The sequence below is a fragment of the Hyperolius riggenbachi genome, chromosome 4 (genome assembly GCF_040937935.1).
Source record: "Hyperolius riggenbachi isolate aHypRig1 chromosome 4, aHypRig1.pri, whole genome shotgun sequence".
NCBI classification, from domain to species: domain Eukaryota; kingdom Metazoa; phylum Chordata; class Amphibia; order Anura; family Hyperoliidae; genus Hyperolius; species Hyperolius riggenbachi.
Window position 1 is genome coordinate 154,930,181 of NC_090649.1, and position 20,088 is coordinate 154,950,268.

A 20,088-nucleotide genomic window follows, 5' to 3' on the forward strand; every position below is an offset into this window, starting at 1 on the left:
CCTCTCCCAACCCCTAATGCTGGATACACACCATGCATTTCCGCGTTCAATGCGTCCGTCGATACGCGTCGATTCGATTATTTCTGACATGTCCGATTCAAGCTTCGATGGATCGTTAGGTCGATTTGCCATTATTATTATTATTATTATTATTATTTAGTATTTATATAGCGCCGACATATTACGCAGCGCTGTACAGTGTATATATATATATATATATATCTTGTCACTAACTGTCCCTCAAAGGAGCTCACAATCTAATCCCTACCATTGCCATATGTCTATTATTATGTAGTGTAAGTACTGTAGTCTAGGGCCAATTTTTTAGGGGGAGCCAATTAACTTATCCGTTAGGGCTGCACGGTTTTTCGGTTTAAAACCGAAACCGCGGTTCGTGGCAAGACGATCTGCTGATCGTCAGTACCATCGTTTTTTTCGGTCTGCTGTTTAATACTTTGCTTCTGGCCCCGCTGTGCGCGGATTGGCCAGAAGCAGTGAATATGTATGAGAGTTAATGAGCGGGGGGGCGGATCCACTCCAGCGAGCGGCCGGGCACATACAGCATTACCAATCACTGGCTAGCATGGAATGACGGCAGCGGTAGGCGGAGCTGTATGCTCTGTACAGCTCCGCCTACCACTGCCGTCATTCCATCGCTAGCCAGTGATAGGTAATGCTGTATGATGTGCCTGGCCGCTCGCTCTAGTGGATCCGCCCCCCGCTCATTAACGCTCATACATATTCACTGCTTCTGGCCCCGCTGTGCGCGGATTGGCCAGAAGCAGTGAATATGTATGAGTGTTAATGAGCGGGGGGCGAATCCACTAGAGCGAGCGGCCAGGCACATCATACAGCATTACCTATCACTGGCTAGCGATGGAATGACGGCAGTGGTAGGCGGAGCTGTACAGAGCATACAGCTCCGCCTACCGCTGCCGTCATTTAATCGCTAGCCAGTGATTGGTAATGCTGCATGTGCCCGGCCGCTTGCTGGAGTGGATCCGCCCCCCCTTCCCCGCTCATTAACTCTCATACATATTCACTGCTTCTGGCCAATCCGCGCACAGCGGGGCCAGAAGCAAAAATTACGGACAGGACCGGGCAGTGCGGACCAACCTCTCCTTCCCCCCCCCCCCCAGCATTTAAAAAAAAATCGGGGAAAAATCGAAATTGCAATTTCTGAGAGAAAAATCGCAATTTCGATTTTTCCCTAAAATCGTGCAGCCCTATTATCCGTATGTTTTTGGAATGTGGGAGGAAACCGGAGTGCCCGGAGGAAACCCACGCAGACACGGAGAGAACATACAAACTCTTTGCAGATAGTGCCCTGGCTGGGATTCGAACCAGGGACCCAGCGCTGCAAGGCGAGAGAGCTAACCACTACGCCACCGTGCTGCCATACTTTACATGGCAATCGACCTAAAAATCATCGAAATTCGTTCGGAAATGCTCGGAAATAAACGAATTGGCGCGTATCGACGGACGCATTTGACACGGAAACTCATGGTGTGTATCCAGCATAAGACTCACCTCATTTCATGTCCCCAATTTCTCCATGCTTTGGCAATGCCTGTATGTATCTTGGTCATGCCAATAAAGCTATTTTTGATTTGATTTAAGTGAATTGTTTGACAGACCTGATGATTGTTCTGTAATTGTTTAGACGGGTATTTAGTATTTTTTAAATTTGTGTACCATCTGTATATACTGTATAATGGATGTGTGTACTGCACTTTTTTTTATATAAAACCTTCAAGTAAAGGTAAGGGATGTGTTGTACTCAACATAGCATCATGGTGGTTTACATTGTAGTGATGTGTGTTGATCAAAGCAGGTCATAGATAATGCATTCATGCCTTTTCTGATTTTCTGCTTCCTTTAGGGACAACAGCAAAAATTGCAAGGTGTCAACTTTTAGCAAAGATGGGAAGCTGTTCGGATGGTGTAATGGAGAAGCGTAAGTCTTTTATTTCAATAGTGCGTCTTTTAAAAAAAAAAAGTTACCATATATCTTTATCTATGCTTGTGCTCTACAGCTTGTGGAATCTATTGCATTTTTATTTGTGAAGATGTAAATTTAACTTAAACTCTGACTCTGGAAGTCTGTCCCTTAAAATGTTTTGTCCTGTTTCAAAGGCTTCAATTAACAAAGGTCTGAATGTAAAAAAACAAACAAACATAAAACCGCATTTGGTGATTTCATATGAAGTACTTTTATGTCTCGGGTGGAGCGGCTGTAATAGTTAATGCCTTTGAAACAGGCGACCTGGGTTCAAATTTCTGCTCTTCCTATTCAGTTAGCCAGCACCTATTCAGTAAGTAGTCTTTGGACTAGATTTCCTAACTGCTACTGCCTACTGAGTCCGACAGGAGAAAAGCACAATATAAATGTTTTTTGCCTTGTTAATAAGGTAAAATATCCCAATATATTGATTAATTTTACCTAGATTAGTGGGGTATTTACTGTATGCTGCAGTGTAGTACACAGTAACCAACCAGTAATATCGGGAAGTAAGCAGCCGCTTGAGAATTGGCACGGTTACATTTTGGATCTGTGTCTCAGAGCTGGCTGACAGCTGTTACCGTTCCTCTAGAGCTTGCCATAAATCTAAACTAGCATCTAAAAATACAAACAAGGAATCTGAAGGAGCATCCCAGCACACCAAGCTGGGAAGCCATAGGATGAGCATGATAGCCAAGAAAGCCATAGGATGAGCATGATAGCCAGGGAAGCAGTGGATTCCACAACAAATCAGGTTTAGTTGAAAGGGCTTCTTGTAGTCTTTTAGGCCTAGTGCACACCAGAGCGCTTCTGCTGCGGTTTGCGATCCGCTTGCGGGTGCGGATCCGCTAGGGTAATGTATTTCTAAGGGCTGGTGCACACCAGAGCGGGAGGCGTTTTGCAGAAACGCATACTCCCGGGCTGCTGCAGATTTTGGATTGCGGATGTGTTTCTGCCTCAATGTTAAGTATAGGAAAAACGCAAACCGCTCTGAAAAACAGCACTTCAGAACGGTTTGCCAGGCGTTTTTGTTACAGTAGCTGTTCAGTAACAGCTTTACTGTAACAATACATGAAATCTACTACACCAAAAACGCTTCACAAAACCGCAAAATGCTAGCTGAAACGCTACAGAAAAAGAAGAAAAAGCGTTTCAATCTGCTAGCATTTTGCGGATCTGCTAGCGGTTTTTAGTGTGCACCAGGCCATAAAGCAGAATTTAGAGGGCTCAGTTTTAACCACCCTGGCGTTCTATTAAGATCGCCAGGAAGGCTGCGGGAGGGTTTTTTTTTTTATAAAAAAAAAACTATTTCATGCAGCCAACTTTCAGTTGGCTGCATGAAAGCCCACTAGAGGGCGCTCCGGAGGCGATCTTCTGATCGCCTCCGGAGGCCAGAAATAACACGGAAGGCCGCAATGAGCGGCCTTCCGTGTTTCGCTTACCTCGTCGCCATGGCGACGAGCGGAGTGACGTCATGGACGTCAGCCGACGTCCTGACGTCAGCCGCCTCCGATCCAGCCCTTAGCGCTGTCCGGAACTTTTTGTTCCGGCTACGCTGGGCTCAGGCGGCTGGGGGGACCCTCTTTCGCCGCTGCATGCGGCGGATCGCCGCACTGCAGCGGCGATCAGGCAGCACACGCGGCTGGCAAAGTGCCGGCTGCGTGTGCTGCTTTTTATTTGAGCCAAATCGGCCCAGCAGGGCCTGAGCGGCAGGCTCCGGCGGTACCGTCCAGACCGCTCAGCTGGTTACTAAGTAGATTGAAGATAAATAGTATTTAGAGAAAAAAAGATTGATTTCAGCTGAGTCTGCTTCTTGTTCATAAAAACCTGTGCGTGTTCTCAGAACTGTAGTGGACAGATGCAAATAAAATCGCAAAAAAATTGGCAACACTCCTAATCAGGCTGCAACTGAAATTAAACCAACAGAGGTGTACAGCGCCCCCTAGGGACATGAATACAGACCTTGAATACAAATCAGATGCAAACTATGCATTAATAATAATAATATTTGTAAAGCGCTTTTCTGCCATAGGACTCAAAGCGCATAGTTGTGTCTCAGCTTAATACAGGGTTGCAGGCTGAGTTGTGTTACAGAGGAGATAGTCAGATGTTCATGAATGCCAGACTTAAGAGGTAGGTTTTCAGTTTAGACTTAAATGCTTCCAGGGATGGAGTTGTCCTGATTGGGTGTGGCAGGGAGTTCCAAAGTGTAGGGGCAGCATGACAAAAGGCTCTGTCTCCAAAGGTTTTGAGGTGGACTCTGGGGGTGACCAAGGTGTTACATCCTTTTGATCTAAGATTGTGGGGGGGGGGGGGGGGTGATGCAGTTGCAACAAGTCCTTCAGGTATCCAGGGCCCAGATTGTGCAAGGATTTGAATGTCAGTAAGCCAATCTTAAACAGAATTCTCCATTTTATCGGTAGCCAGTGGAGTGAGCACAGGGTTGGCGTTATGTGGCAATGGCGGGGTTGGCTCGTTCACAGCCTTGCGGCGGCATTCTGTACTAATTGCAGGCTGCGTAAGTCTTTGTTATGCAGGCCTGTGTAGAGGACGTTGTAGTAGTCTAACCTTGATGTGACGAAGGCATGAACTAGGGTTGGAACATCCTCTAAAGGAATTAGGTGTTTCATCCTTGCAATATTCCTTAGGTGAAAGAAGGAATGTTTCACAACAGCTGAGATTTGATTCCTGAAGCCTAATTTCCCATCAATCAGTACTCCCAGGCTGCACACACAGTCTGAGTTGTTCAGGTCTGAGCTCCTTATCCTTAGCGGTGTTGGTTGAGACTGGGGCTGCTTTGCTGTTGAGCCCTGGCCCTCGATAACAAGAACCTCAGTTTTGTCAGCATTAAGTTTTAGCCAATTATTCATCCACTCCTGAAGCTCAGCTAAGCATGCGTTTATTTGTGGAGTAGGGTCTGTGACGCCAGGTTTGAATGACAAATATAGCTGGGTGTCATCAGCATAGCAATGATATGTCAGGCCATGTTTTTGTATGATTTCTCCAAGTGGCAACATGTATATGGTGAAAAATAAAGGGGACTCTGAAGCGAGTCTATATCCACGTTTTTAACGTCTATTTATGTTGAGCACTATAAAACGCTGCATCCCCGCGGCAAAACAAGGGGTTTATACCCCCCAAATCCCCTGTGCAAAATCCATTACTTTGTTGGTTGTGGATTTTGCTGCCCATGGAGGCAGAGCTTTGAGCTGCAGCTCTACTTCCATTCTTGTCAATCTGCCCGGAGATCTCTGCCTCTCCCCGCCCCTCTCAGTGAAGAAAGATTGAGAGGGGCGGGGAGAGGCGTCAATCAGCGGGGATTGACACGCGAAGTGGCAGAGCTACAGCCCTAAGTTCTGCCTCAAGCAGAAAGCGCTCCTCAGACTTAGCAGAGTGGATTTGGGGGTATAAACCCTTCGTTTTGTCGTGGGGATGCGGCGGTTTAGAACTAGCTATAGTGCTTAACATAAATAGAAGTTAAAAACGTGGATTTAGACTCACTTCAGAGTCTCTTAAAACCCTGAACTAGATAAATTGAATGCCCCCAGTATATGTAGGCAGGGGTATATGTCCCCAGTATATGTAGCCAGGGGTATATGTCCCCAGTATATGTAGGCAGGTGTATATATTCCCAGTATATGTAGCCAGGGGTATATGTCCTCAGTATATGTAGCCAGGGGTATATGTCCCCAGTATATGTAGCCAGGGGTATATGTCCCCAGTATATGTAGCCAGGGGTATATGTCCCCAGTATATGTAGCCAGAGGTATATATCCCCGGTATATGCCCCAGTATATGCAGCCAGGGGTATATGTCCCCAGTATATGTAGCCAGAGGTATATGTCCACAGTATATGTAGGCAGGGGTATATGTCCCCAGTATATGTAGCCAGGGGTATATGTCCCCAGTATATGTAGCCAGAGGTATATATCCCCGGTATATGTCCCAGTATATGCAGCCAGAGGTATATGTCCACAGTATATGTAGGCTGGGGTATATGTCCCCAGTATATGTAGGCAGGGGTATATGTCCCCAGTATATGTAGACAGGGGTATATGTCCCCAGTATATGTAGGCAGGGGTATATGTCCCCAGTATATGTAGCCAGGGGTATATGTCCCCAGTATATGTAGGCAGGTGTATATATTCCCAGTATATGTAGCCAGGAGTATATGTCCCCAGTATATGTAGCCAGGGGTATATGTCCCCAGTATATGTAGCCAGGGGTATATGTCCCCAATATATGTAGCCAGGGGTATATGTCCCCAGTATATGTATCCAGGGGTATATGTCCCCAGTATATGTAGCCAGGGGTATATGTAGCCAGGGGTATATGTAGCCAGGGGTATATGTAGCCAGGGGTATATGTAGCCAGGGGTATATGTAGCCAGGGGTATATGTAGCCAGGGGTATATGTAGCCAGGGGTATATGTAGCCAGGGGTATATGTCCCCAGTATATGTAGCCAGGGGTATATGTCCCTAGTATATGTAGCCAGGGGTATATGTCCCCAGTATATGTAGCCAGGGGTATATGTCCCCAGTATATGTAGCCAGGGGTATATGTCCCCAGTATATGTAGCCAGGGGTATATGTCCCCAGTATATGTAGCCAGGGGTATATGTCCCCAGTATATGTAGCCAGGGGTATATGTCCCCAGTATATGTAGCCAGGGGTATATGTCCCCAGTATATGCAGCCAGGGGAATATGTCCCCAGTATATGTAGCCAGGGGTATATGTCCCCAGTATATGTAGCCAGGGGTATATGTCTCCAGTATATGCAGCCAGGGGTATATGTCCCCAGTATATGCAGCCAGGGGAATATGTCCCCAGTATATGTAGCCAGGGGAATATGTCCCCAGTATATGTAGCCAGGGGTATATGTCCCCAGTATATGTAGCCAGGGGTATATGTCCCCAGTATATGTAGCCAGGGGTATATGTCCCCAGTATATGTAGCCAGGGGTATATGTCCCCAGTATATGTAGCCAGGGGTATATGTCCCCAGTATATGTAGCCAGGGGTATATGTCCCCAGTATATGTAGCCAGGGGTATATGTCCCCAGTATATGTAGCCAGGGGTATATGTCCCCAGTATATGTAGCCAGGGGTATATGTCCCCAGTATATGTAGCCAGGGGTATATGTCCCCAGTATACTGTATGTAGCCAGGGGTATATGTCCCAGTATATGTAGCCAGGTGTATATGTCCCCAGTATATGTAGCCAGGGGTATATGTTCCCAGTATATGTAGCCAGGGGTATATGTCCCCAGTATATGTAGGCAGGTGTATATGTCCCCAGTATATGTAGCCAGGGGTATATGTCCCCAGTATATGTAGCCAGGGGTATATGTCCCCAGTATATGTAGCCAGGGGTATATGTCCCCAGTATATGTAGCCAGGGGTATATGTCCCAGTATACTGTATGTAGCCAGGGGTATATGTCCCAGTATATGTAGCCAGGTGTATATGTCCCCAGTATATGTAGCCAGGGGTATATGTAGCCAGGGGTGTAGTAGTCCCCAGAATAGGTAGCCAGGTGTCCCCCCAGCAGGAGCGCAGAGAAAAGGGAAAGCGGTGGGCACAGCGGCAAAGGGGGGACATCTCCCTCACCTTGGGGCTCCCCCTCTCTCTCACTCCCCCTGCAGGTATGAGCGGTGGACGGGCGACAGGACACTTACCCTATTCGCGGCGGAGTAGAGCGATCTGTGCTCCGCCACTCTGGTCCAGTGTAGACCAGAGTAGCGAAGCACGGATCTTTCTGTGCGCCGCAAATAGGGTAAGTGTCCTGTCGCCTGCTCACGGCTCATATTTGCAGGGGGAGTGAGAGAGAGAGGGGGAGCCCCAATGTGAGGGAAGGGGGGGAGATGGCCCCCCTTCCCCGCTGTGCCCACTGCTCTCCCTCTTCTCTGCGCTCCCGCCTCCTACTATATATATATATATATATATATATGTAATCTACCCCGCCCACCCCTAGCTACGCCCCTGGCTGCAGGGCAGGCATGTTGTGCATACTGACCAGCTAGGTTTTAAAGGTCATAAAGGTTCTCGTCGGCTTTTACTCCAGTTATGTCGCTAGTAGTGTGTTTGTGCAACTATTGCTTTGTTATATATATCCAGGGCTGTGCAGTCCGAGACGGGCACAAACGGTGCAGGGAAATTTGGCGCACCATGCACCGCTATAAGTCGTAATGTGAATTACGGCTATAGTGGTGCTCAAACAGTTATTTGAGCCGCCGTCAAAAGACGGAATCCAACTTACTATGAAAAGAGGGTAATACAGCTGCCAGCAGTAGCTGGAAGCTGAATTATATATTTCCCGAGTCCAAAGCAGCCTAGAGGGGGAAAAGTAATTCATGCTGCTGGGACTTTTGCAGGAGCAGGGTGAGCAGTTTTTCAGCTCTGCCCTGCGCCCGAATTTCCTGGTGCCTGTACAAAATCACCCGACTCCAACCCCGCCTCCTCAGTTTATGAAACCTCCGACCCCAGGTACCCAAAAATTACTCCAACCCTCGACTCCACAGCCCTGGTTATAACAATACTACATAGATGACTCCATCTTTGGTCATGTTTGTGAATATTCTGTGAAATCTGTGCTGTGCTTGGGATTGTTGTCAGATATGTGTTTGTTGTTTATGTGTACTGATCCATCTACTCTCCATGGTGCTGACTCTGCAGGACCAGCTCTTGGAAGGCTACAGCAGGACTAAATCCAAATAAAGAAAGCAGCCCAGATTATAGCAGGGTCTTTGTAATTACATGTTTAAGGTATTCCCATATCAAATCACAGTGTAATAGGTTTTGTTAGCAGAAATTGGTGTTTTCAGTTTCTCCTTCTCTTGAGGCACAGTGTAAACACGAGCACCATGGAACACAGTGGCCTTATTTGACTAACTAGCAGCAAGCACCCACATCTCAGGGATTCGGAGAGAGGTCATTCAACACCGATCTGTCACTTCAGTAGGCCAGTGTTCAGACACTATGGGGCCAGATTTACTTAGGCATCTTGAGTTCTCTACAACAATATTGTAAATGATGCAGAAAACCTGGCTTGCAGCAATTAAACATTTTGGGTGTGTTTACAGTTTCAGGCAATTACAGTAGCAACTTTTTGTTTTGGTTAATAAATAAATCCAGTTAGTCAGATTTCACTGTGGACTCCAGCATGAGTCTGCAATGACACATGGCAAATTACTTAGTTTTCATCAATCCTCACTGTGTTTTGATATGACCCATGATGGGGCTGCAGTGTTTTATCGCCGTATAGCAGACAGTTTTAAATATCCTTCCACTTACAGTATTCCCAGCAGACCTCCTCAGGAATCACTGGAGATGTCACAGGACTATTATGCTTACAGTATCAGTGGTGCGTACACACATGCGACTATAGTCGTTTGAAACGATCGTTCCCCGATCGTTTCAAACGACGATCGTTTAAAAAAAAGCAACCAACGATCATTAAGTTTAACGACAGACGAGCTAGGTCGTTAAAAACGAACGATCTAGCTTGGCGGATTTTTTCCAACGACGATCGTTTGCAAAAGTAGTACATCGTTGGAAACGGTCGTTCGTACTAGGCTTGACATGCGCATTTCACTATTTCTCCATGGAACTTTTCATTTTTATGCGCAAGCGCAATAGTTGCTTTACGTTATGTAACGTTCGTTCTAACGATCAGATCGTTACACACATTTAAAAACTAACTTTACTTAGGTCGTTCTTTCATCAATTAAAAGTTCGTTCGTCGTTCACAATGAATGATCGTTGTCGCATGTGTGTACGTAGCATAATGGGGCATATGCATTTCTGTTGCATTTTTTGTGGTTAAAAAACTGAAGTGAGCAGAAAATGGAGGCTGACCTATTTATTTTCTTTTAAACAATACCAATTGCCTGGCAGCCCTGCTGTAGTGTCTGAATCATACCAGAAGCAAGCATGCAGCCAATCTCGTCAGATCTGACAATAATGTCAGTAACACCTGATCTGCATATTCAGGGCTCAGGGTCTATGGATAAAAGTATTACGCTGGGTACACACTATGAGATTTTCTGGCCGATTTACTGTCAGATCGATTATTTCCAACATGTCCAATTTGCTTTCCAATCAATTTCCTATTAAAGTGAACGGAAATTGATCGAAAAATGCTCGGAAATTGATCGGAAAGCAACTCTGATATGTTGGAAATATCCCTCTCATTCAGTTGTGCTTTAAAGTGCAGCACAAACAAATTCAATGTATAAGTGTGAATGATACCATCAAAGTCTATGTACAATATTATGGTATTAAAAAAAAAAAAAAAAAACATACAAACTTGTATAGTATGAAAGAACCCTAAAGGGGCCCATACACTGGTCGATTTAATCGATTCTGTCGATCGATTTGCGGCCGATTTTGATGGATTTGATCTACCTGACAGGATGGAGAATCTAGGTCGATCTGCTGGCTGCAGATCGATGGCCCATAGAGTTGCATTGGAACTAATGCTCCAGTGATGCATTTAGATCGATTTCCAATATATTTCATTCTGAAATCTATTGGAAATCTGTTCCTAGTGTTTGGCACACATCAGACTCCTGTCAGATTCGACTTGACAGGCATCTGACAAAAATCTATCTGATGGTTGAATCTTCTGCAAATCTATAAGTGTATGGCCACCTCTGCAAATCTATAAGTGTATGACCATAAGTGTAAAGGGGCCTATACACTCATCGATTTCAGCCATCAAACGATCAATCAATTCTATAGAATCAATCGATAAGAAATCGATTCTAATTCAAATTTTCCATTCGATCGATTTGTGGCTGATTTCGATGGATTTGATCTATCTGACAGGATGGAAAATCTAGGTCGATCTGCTGCTGGCTGCAGATCGATAGCCCATAGAGTTGCATTGGATCTAATGGTCCAGTAATGCATTTAGATCGATTTCCAATAGATTTCATTATGAAATGTATTGGAAATCTGTTCCTAGTGTGTGGCACACATCAGATAGATTTCTGTCTGGTGCGGCTTGACAGGCATCTGCCAGAAATCTATCTAATGGTCGAAACTGCTGCAAATCTATAAGTGTATGGCCACCTTTAGTTCTTATAGGAAACATTTCTTTCAGGATATTATTGACTCGTATACTGTACTTTAATCAACTACAAGGTCTCTTTAACCACTTGCCGACCGCGCACTCAAAACGTGCGTCGGCAAAGTGGCAGCTGCAGGACCAGCGATGCAGTTCTGCGTCGCCGGCTGCAGGCTAATTAATCAGGAAGCAGCCGCTCGCGCGAGTGGCTGCTTCCTGTCAATTCACGGCGGGGGGCTCCCTAACAGTAGCAGCGTTGTACCAGATCAGCGATCCCCGGCCAATCAGCGGCCGGGGATCGCTGTCACATGACAGGCAGGAGCCTGTTAGACGTAGCAAAGAAATGAACAGCGCTACTTAAAAACAGATGAGTGCATCTCTGAGCTGAGGCCCTTCAGAGGCGGCCTGGTAATGCGCTGATCCCACTTTTTTTAGGAGCCTGTTAGAGGCTGCACAGGACAGATCCGTTCCTGTGCAGCCTCTGATCTCTGGGGAAGGGAGGTAGGAGAGGGAGGGGGGGAATGTCGCCGCGGAGGGGGGCTTTGAGGTGCCCCCCCCCCCCCCCTGCAAACCTCAGGCAGGCAGGAGCGATCAGACCCCCCCTGCACATAATCCCCATAGGGGGGAAAAAAGGGGGGCGATCTGGTCGCTCTGCCTGCTACCTGATCTGTGCTGGGGGCTGCAGAGCCCACCCAGCACAGATCACAGAATACAGCGCTGGTCCTTAAGGGGGGGTAAAGCGTGGGTCCTCAAGTGGTTAAAGCTGTCCATCGCCCTCTTCTGTCTGCAAGCTAGCAGTGTATTCTGTGTAGGGAATATGCAAACATGCTCGACAGATTTGTCTGTGTGGCTCTCAAAGGGGTGATTTGGGTTACAGTTATGTACTCTTAGAAAACAAATGTTTTGTGATTTACACACCCATGAGCTGCTGTATTTTCCTTACTGTACCCCACTTTCAGCTTTGAGGACCACCTGATAAGAGATTAGTTAGAAATACAGCATCATCATGCTACAATGTTTTTTTAAGTAGACCGGATCTTTTTAAAGAGGAGCTTTAGCAAAAAGTGGAAAAATAAATAAATACATACATTGCAAAGTGAGAAGGTAAAAAATAGAAGAGAGATCAAGAAATGATTCATATTTGCCATGTAATTTGTTCATGTTTGTTTGATCCACAATGAGCCTGCTAGTCATCTTTACTACTGGCAAGCAAGAAAAAAATAGCACCTACTGCCATTATTTATAACCACACCCACTAACATTGCAATTTTTTTTATAGACATACGTATGCATATAGCAGGGGTAGGGAACTTATGGCTCGGGAGCCAGATGTGGCTCTTTTGATGGCTACATCTGTCTCACATACAAATCAGTAGGGGTTGATTCACTAAGCTACACTGCTCAAGCAGCGCGGCTTAGTTTGGCAATGCAAATAACATTTTCAGAGTAGGCACACTACTGCTGTAGCATGCACTACTAACTTACTCGCGCTACCCAAAAACTAACGGCTGCTCCATTTGTCCCACTCTGGACCCTGTCAGGTCCAGTGACTTTGTAGGACGAGATCCCCGCACTTTGATTGGCCCAATAGTCACCGGACAGGCAGCCTATTGGGCCGAAGCGCAGGGATCACGTCCTAAAAAGTGAATCAGCCACCAAGTCAGCTAGCTAATTGTACATGCTGTTAGGGCTGGAACCCACAGGAGCGCTTTTGGCAGCGTTTTGGCAGCACTGCGATACGCTAGCAGTTTGCCAAAACGCTGGGCTAATGTTAATGGATGGGGCAACTTCCACAGGAGCGTTTGCGTTTCTCAGAAACGCAAACGCAGGACATGCAGCATTTTGGGAGCGTTAGCGCTTCAATGCAAAGTATTGAAACGCTAGCAGAAACGCTCAGCAAAACCTAAACTGAGCGGTTCTGCTAGCGTTTTGCGGTTCAGCACACTGTAACAAAATTAAAAATTATTCACAGGACCAATCAGGATAAAAACGCGAAACGCAAAACGCTACACAACCGCTGAGGAAAAAAATACACTGTTGCAAAACGCGACCGAAAACTCGCATGAATCAGCTTGCAAACCGCTCAGGCAAAACGCTAGCGGTTGCGTTTAGCGTTTGCGGTTTGCAGTGGGTTCCAGGCCTTAGACTGTATTTCTCCTGTCTGGCTCTTAGGGAAATTGCTGATGTTGCTGAAACCCAAGAGAAGCTGAAGACGTGTCTGACACTTCCGATGCCTGGCGGATCAACTGTATACACATCACCATGGCAACAGGGACATGAGCCCTCTGCTACGCATGCGCACTGTCCCAGTTTGAAACATATTGTATGGCTCTCACAGAATTACATTTTAAAATATGTGGCGCTTATGTCTCTCTCAGCCAAAAAGGTTCCTGACCCGTGGCATAGAGGGAGATACTGGTTGCTTGGCAGTTGAAAACAGCTGTATATGCATCAAAGTTTACAGACAGGAAGCTGTCATGACCTAGGTCCTGACATCACACAGTGGTAGGGGTTTCACCCCAATATCAGCCATACAGACCCCCTGATGATCTATTCGTGAAAAGGTAAACATTTCTCATGGGAAAGGGGGTATCAGCTACTGATTGGAATGAAGTTCAGTCCTTGGTACAGTTCCTCTTTAAGTTGTCAGAATATCATGATAGACATAAGTAGCAACCAAACAGCGCAGTGACAGGCTGTAACAGAGCAAACGGTTAAGAGCTGGGGCTGATTAATATGGAACAAATAAGCAGAACTGAGCAGTTTCTGTGCCAAGTGAATTTTAAATGCAGTTGTTTTATGCCCTCGCGTAATGGAGCTATGTTTGTCAGGAAAATATGTGTTGTATCATATTGTAATGGCAATGCACTGGTCCGAGACAAATGAAATTCAGGAAAGTGTTAGAGTTGCCTGTGCAGTTTAATTATTAATCTGAAATCTCAGTAACTTCACATGACCTTCTTGTGCTTTCAGAGTAAATATAGTGAACAGCGCTGACAGCAAACTGCTGCACACCTTTGATCTCCCTAAACTTTTTGGCCTTGAATTCTCTCCAAAGAACACCATTCTAGCAACATGGCAGACCTACACAAGTAAGTAAATATATCAATGTGACCACTGCCCACTAATGACTAATTCAGTAAATGTAATTAAAGGAAAACTGCCCTGAGAGGGATATGGAGGCTGCCATATGTACTTCCTTTTAAACAAAACGCAATGCCTTGCTGTCCTGCTGATCCTCTGCATCTAATACTTTTTTAGTCATAGACCATGAACAAGCATGCAGATCAGATGTTTGACTGCATTTGCTACATACTTGTTTCAGGTGTGTGATTTATTTACTAATGATGCATGAAAGATTATCATGGCTGCCAGGCAACTGACATTGTTTAACCATTTCAGCCCGCGGGTATTTTTTACCTTATGGACGAGAGGAATTTTCCCATTTCAGCGCTCCTCCCTTTCATTCCCCAATAACTTTATCGCTACTTATCACAAAGAAATGATCTATACCATGTTTTTTTCGCCACCAATAAGGCTTTCTTTGGATGGTACATTATGTTAAGAATTATTTTATTGTAAATGCATTTTAACGGGAATAATCAAGAAAAGAAATTGAAAAAAAATCATGATTTCTTCGGCCATTAGTTTTCAAATGCCACATGCTACCGTAATTAAAATCCACACATTTTATTTGCCCATTTGTCCCACTTATTGCAACGTTAAAATTATATTCCTACTATAATGTATGGTGACAATATTTTATTTGGAGATAAAGGTACATTTTTTTCAGTTTTACATCCATCGCTAATTTTTAGCCCATACATTTATAATAATATTCCCTCTTGACCTACATAATATTTTTTTTTTATTATTCCCTAAAGTCAGTAGGTGTAATTTTACTATTTAGCCACAAGATATCCCCGCTCAGCAAATCCTATTAGCATATAAGTACGCTACATAGGAAACAATGTGTAGCTACATTGTAACTAGGGAAGTGACGCAGGGTTCAATAGGAGACTGCGATCACGGTGGCCTGCGGGGAGATTAATGATTGGCGACTTTGTTCCCATTCATAAATCTAACGATCGGCAGAGGAAATCGACGGCGGAAGGAAGCACGGCGGCTCTATTTAAAAATAAACACTGTTTTTGAACAAAAACAGTGTTTATTCTCGGCGGACATCTAAGGATTGGCTCAGGGGACTTTTGTCCCCTGCAGCCAATACCCCCCTGCTACTAGCAACATCGCGATCACGGGCATTTGCCCACACGATCGCCCGTCAAGCACCCCAAACTGCAGGAACGTGACTAGCGCGTCCCTGCAGCTGTAGCAGCTGCCGCTGTGGACATGAGGCTCACGTCTGCGCGACACAAATGGTTAATAAGTATATGTTTTCTAACGACAGTCTAGCGTGTGTACCTAGCTTCACATTTTACATGTCATCAGAAGACAGATCTGAAATCGGTAAACAGACTGAATTGAAAGTAAAACCTTGTACACACACTAGATGGTTCTCAACCAATATTGCCAGTCAGGACACATCTGCTGAGAATCTTGTGTGTGTACAGCTGCTACTAATCTCACTTAATGCATCAGTATGAAATCTAGACTGGTAGATCTCCTCTGCCAGTTCTATGCTGCTCCATTATGAGCAACACCATCAGCCCTCCTCCATAGCAGTGTGTGTAGCTAGCCTGCAAGCTACTGACCGGTACAGATCTCAGCCCCAAACTATTGCCTGAGTCCCCATTGCTGCAGGCGACAGTCCTTGTATGTATGTATGTACGTATGGTATGGTTTGCAAAAGTATTCGGCCCCTTGAAGTTTTCCACATTTTGTCATATTACTGCCACAAACATGAATCCATTTTATTGGAATTCCACTTGAAAGACCAATACAAAGTGGTGTACATGTGAGAAGTGGAACGAAAATCATACATGATTCCAAACAAAAAAAACTGCAAAGTGGGGTGTGCGTAATTATTCAGCCCCCTGAGTCAATACTTTGTAGAACCACCTTTTGCTGCAATTAGAGCTGCCAGTCTTTTAGGGTATGTCTCTACCAGCTTTGCACATCTAGAGACTGAAAACCTTGCCCATTCTTCTTTGCAAAACAGCTCCAGCTCAGTCTAAGATTAGATGGACAGCGTTTGTGAACAGCAGTTTTCAGATCTTGCCACAGATTCTCGATTGGATTTAGATCTGGACATTGACTGGGCCATTCTAACACATGGATATGTTTTGTTTTAAACCATTCCATTGTTGCCCTGGCTTTATGTTTAGGGTCGTTGTCCTGCTGGAAGGTGAACCTCCACCCAGTCTCAAGTCTTTTGCAGACTCCAAGAGGTTTTCTTCCAAGATTGCCCTGTATTTAGCTCCATCCATCTTCCCATCAACTCTGACCAGCTTCCCTGTCCCTGCTGAAGAGAAGCACCCCCAGAGCATGATGCTGCCACCACCATATTTGACAGTGGGGATGGTGTGTTCAGATTGATGTGCAGTGTTAGTTTTCTGCCACACATAGCGTTTTGCATTTGGCCAAAAAGTTCCATTTTGGTCTCATTTGACCAGAGCACCTTCTCTCACATGTTTGCTGTGTCCCCCACATGGCTTGTGGCAAACTGCAAATGGGACTTCTTATGCTTTTCTGTTCACAATGGCTTTCTTCTTGCCACTCTTCCATAAAGGCCAACTTTGTGCAGCGCATGACTAATAGTTGTCCTATGGACAGATTCCCCCACCTGAGCTGTAGATCTCTGCAGCTCGTCCAGAGTCACCATGGGCCTCTTGACTGCATTTCTGATCAGCGCTCTCCTTGTTCGGCCTGTGAGTTTAGGTGGACGGCCTTGTCTTGGTAGGTTTACAGTTGTGCCATACTCCTTCCACTTCTGAATGATCGCTTGCACAGTGCTCTGTGGGATGTTAAAGGCTTTGGAAATCTTTTTGTAGCCTAAGTCTGCTTTAAATTTCTTAATAACTTTATCCCTGACCTGTCTTGTGTGTTCTTTGGACTTCATGGTGTTATTGCACCCAATACTCTCTTAGACAACCTCTGAGGCTGTCACAGAGCAGCTGTATTTGTACTGACATTAGATTACACACAGGTGCACTCTATTTAGTCATTAGCACTCATCAGGCAATGTCTTTGGGCAACTGACTGCACTCAGACCAAAGGGGGCTGAATAATTACGCACACCCCACTTTGCAGTTATTGATTTGTACAAAATGTTTGGAATCATGTATGATTTTCGTTCCACTTCTCACGTGTACACCACTTTGTGTTGGTCTTTCACGTGGAATTCCAATAAAATTGATTTATGTTTAAGGCAGTAATATGACAAAATGTGGAAAACTTCAATACTGTGGAATACTTTTGCAAACCACTGTATGTATATATGAGCCTTGTATAAATGATACACTAAACTCTGCAGAGGTGCCCAGTTTGTTCCGTCTCCCTGATGGGTCGCTGAATGAGGTTCCCCTCCTTACCCTGCCCACTGGGAGCTGCTCTGTCGTGCACCGTACCATTATCCCTGTTCAGCCTCTATAGCAACAGAACACATTGCTCAGCTTGTAGCACAGTGACATGTCTGTACAGCACTAAACCCCAAACTGTCGCTCAGATTCCATTAAATGCAATCAATTCCAGGGCAGCAGGAGAATTTAGGCAGATTAAAGCAAAATTATTAAATGTACATAAAACCAATGAAACGTGACTGCTTCTGCATGACCACCTTTAATTTGCCACAGGAAAATAAAGTGAATAAGAAGGCTGTTTTTGCTGAAGTGTTTATATACTGCATGCTTTCTAAAATACACCTTTTTTTGTTTGTTTGTTTTTTGTGTTCATGGCAGCTGGGAAGGATGGGACAGCAGGTATTCCCAATCTCCAACTGTACGACTTGAAAAATGGAAAGTGTGTGAAATCATTCATCCAGAAAAAGCAACAGAACTGGTAAGTATTTGGTTTAGAAGCACCAATTCTCCATTACTGTTTATAGCCATTCAAGTGCTACACGAAATGCATGAATTATAGAAGGAGTTATGTAGGTAGCATGCACATTGCCAGTAAGCTCATATAATGGCAAGTCTTACTAACCACTATGCCACAGGCAGCACGGTGGCGTTGTGGTTAGCACTCTTGCCTTACAACGCTGGGTCCCCAATTCGAATCCCAATGTTATTCAGTTAGGCTAGTGCACACTTCAATGTGTTTTCCCCATGCAGATGAAAACAGACAGCATTGAAGCACTGCAGGCATTTTCTCTATCAATTACAATATCTTCTGTAATAAAACGGGCATGTTTTCACACATACAGACACACATGGTGTGCAGAAAACGCATACAGAAAACTGACAGACGAGTTTGCTCCCAGCCTCAGCTTCTTATTACTCACTCTGTCCATATCTGATGGAGCAGAACTGGCTCTGCAGACTCCTCCAGCATCACTACAGTACACAGCACTTGGGGAGGGGGTGGAGAGGCTGGGGTCTGGATGTTGTACACAAGTACGGTCTACAAATGTCTACAAAACTTTGTATGGTTCCTTATCAGTGGCTGAGCAGATGCAGTCATTAGAACAATTGTGCAGAGAGCAGAAAGCTTTTTCTCTCCATGCCCAGACTGCTCAAGCATCACTACAGTAGGGGTAGAAAGGCTGGGAGTAGAGCAGCACTGTACACAAGACCCTGCTTAACAGTGAATAGGGACTGTCTAGAAATTTTTGTTTGCAAAACTTTGTGTGATTCCATATCAGTGGCTGAGCAGCTGCAGTCATTAGAACAGTTGTGCTGAGTACAGAAAGTTTTTTTTTTTTCCTCTCCATGCCCTTAGTTGTCAGTCTCTCAGGACAGAGAAAAGAAACTTCTCCCCCTACGGCTTCTGGGCCCCCCTGCTGCTGCATCCTTTGTGGGGTCTATTGTTACGCCCCTAAGGAAAGGCTTCTCAGAATATTTAAAGGCACATGCTGTGCTATTGCTTTTCTAGCACAAGCAGACTGTGTTGCTTGGTCTGAGCACTTACCCTTTCTCCCCCTGTGCAGATTCTGGAAAACACTGTAGAGCAGGAGGCAGTGAATTCCATTTCTCACAGCTATGCTAGGCTATTGCTGATGCAGGAGATGTGCAGGATTTTCTGTAGTGCAGATGCATATATATACCGCCTTTACAGTGTTCGGCCTGCACCTGCTATTGTCCGATTCTGTCCAGTATAACTGATTAGCTATTATGGTCTTTTCCAGGTCTCCTTGCTGGTCCGACGATGAGAAGATATGTGCCAGGAGTGTAAACAATGAAGTGCATTTTTTTGAGGACAACAATTTTGGTACATAAATGATAGAATGTAAAAACCTATTTACCTGTGGCTTAATATCTGTTGAGCATTCTAAGTTTATATTGCACTATGAGTAGTAATTTAAATTGCATGAGAACTGAAAGGCATCTGATGTCTATACTTCTGGTCAGCTGCAAATAATAGTACATCTGCATAACTTGTAGTGGCCTAGAGTTCTCTGTGAGAATATACTCCAATAGCTGGAGGCTTTTGGTTAGGATGGTGGTTTAAACCATAAACCTGGGGCTGTTCTAGTGCTTGTTGTGGCAAGTATGATGCCCTGACACAATATCAGAGCTCAGAAATTAGATGTTCATCACATGGAGAGCCTCAATATAGTGATGAGGAAAAAAAAACTCCCAGCAAGCAGATCTTGTCAGACTCAGGAAAGGAATTCAATGTGGTCAATCGAAGCCTCCAGCAGTTAATCAACTGCAAAGTACATGATCCTCAGCTGTTCACTTTCATAGCATCAATTTCTTAAAGTGTTTGTGGACATTTGTTCTTTGTAAGGCCTCTTGCACACTACATGTAATTTCGATTCAGATTTTTGTTTTTTAATCGATTTTAACATGCGATTTACGATTTTTAATCAATACTACGTGCTGCGTTTTTTTTCCTGCATTTTTCTTTTTGTTAGCATCCAGGAAAAATCTGATTTGCAGTGTGCAGGGGGCCCGAG

General features: G+C 44.9%; 1 protein-coding gene across 1 annotated transcript in view; it reads left to right on the plus strand.

Annotated features, from left to right (window-relative positions):
- The window catches only part of EIF2A (eukaryotic translation initiation factor 2A), an 85,512-nt gene that overhangs the window by 15,615 nt on the left and 49,809 nt on the right, over positions 1–20,088 (plus strand). Inside the window, exons 3-6 of the mRNA XM_068280804.1 lie at positions 1,883–1,957; positions 14,046–14,164; positions 17,930–18,029; positions 19,315–19,397. Of these exons, the coding sequence (XP_068136905.1) occupies positions 1,883–1,957; positions 14,046–14,164; positions 17,930–18,029; positions 19,315–19,397 (377 nt within the window). The remainder of the gene's footprint in view (positions 1–1,882; positions 1,958–14,045; positions 14,165–17,929; positions 18,030–19,314; positions 19,398–20,088) is intronic.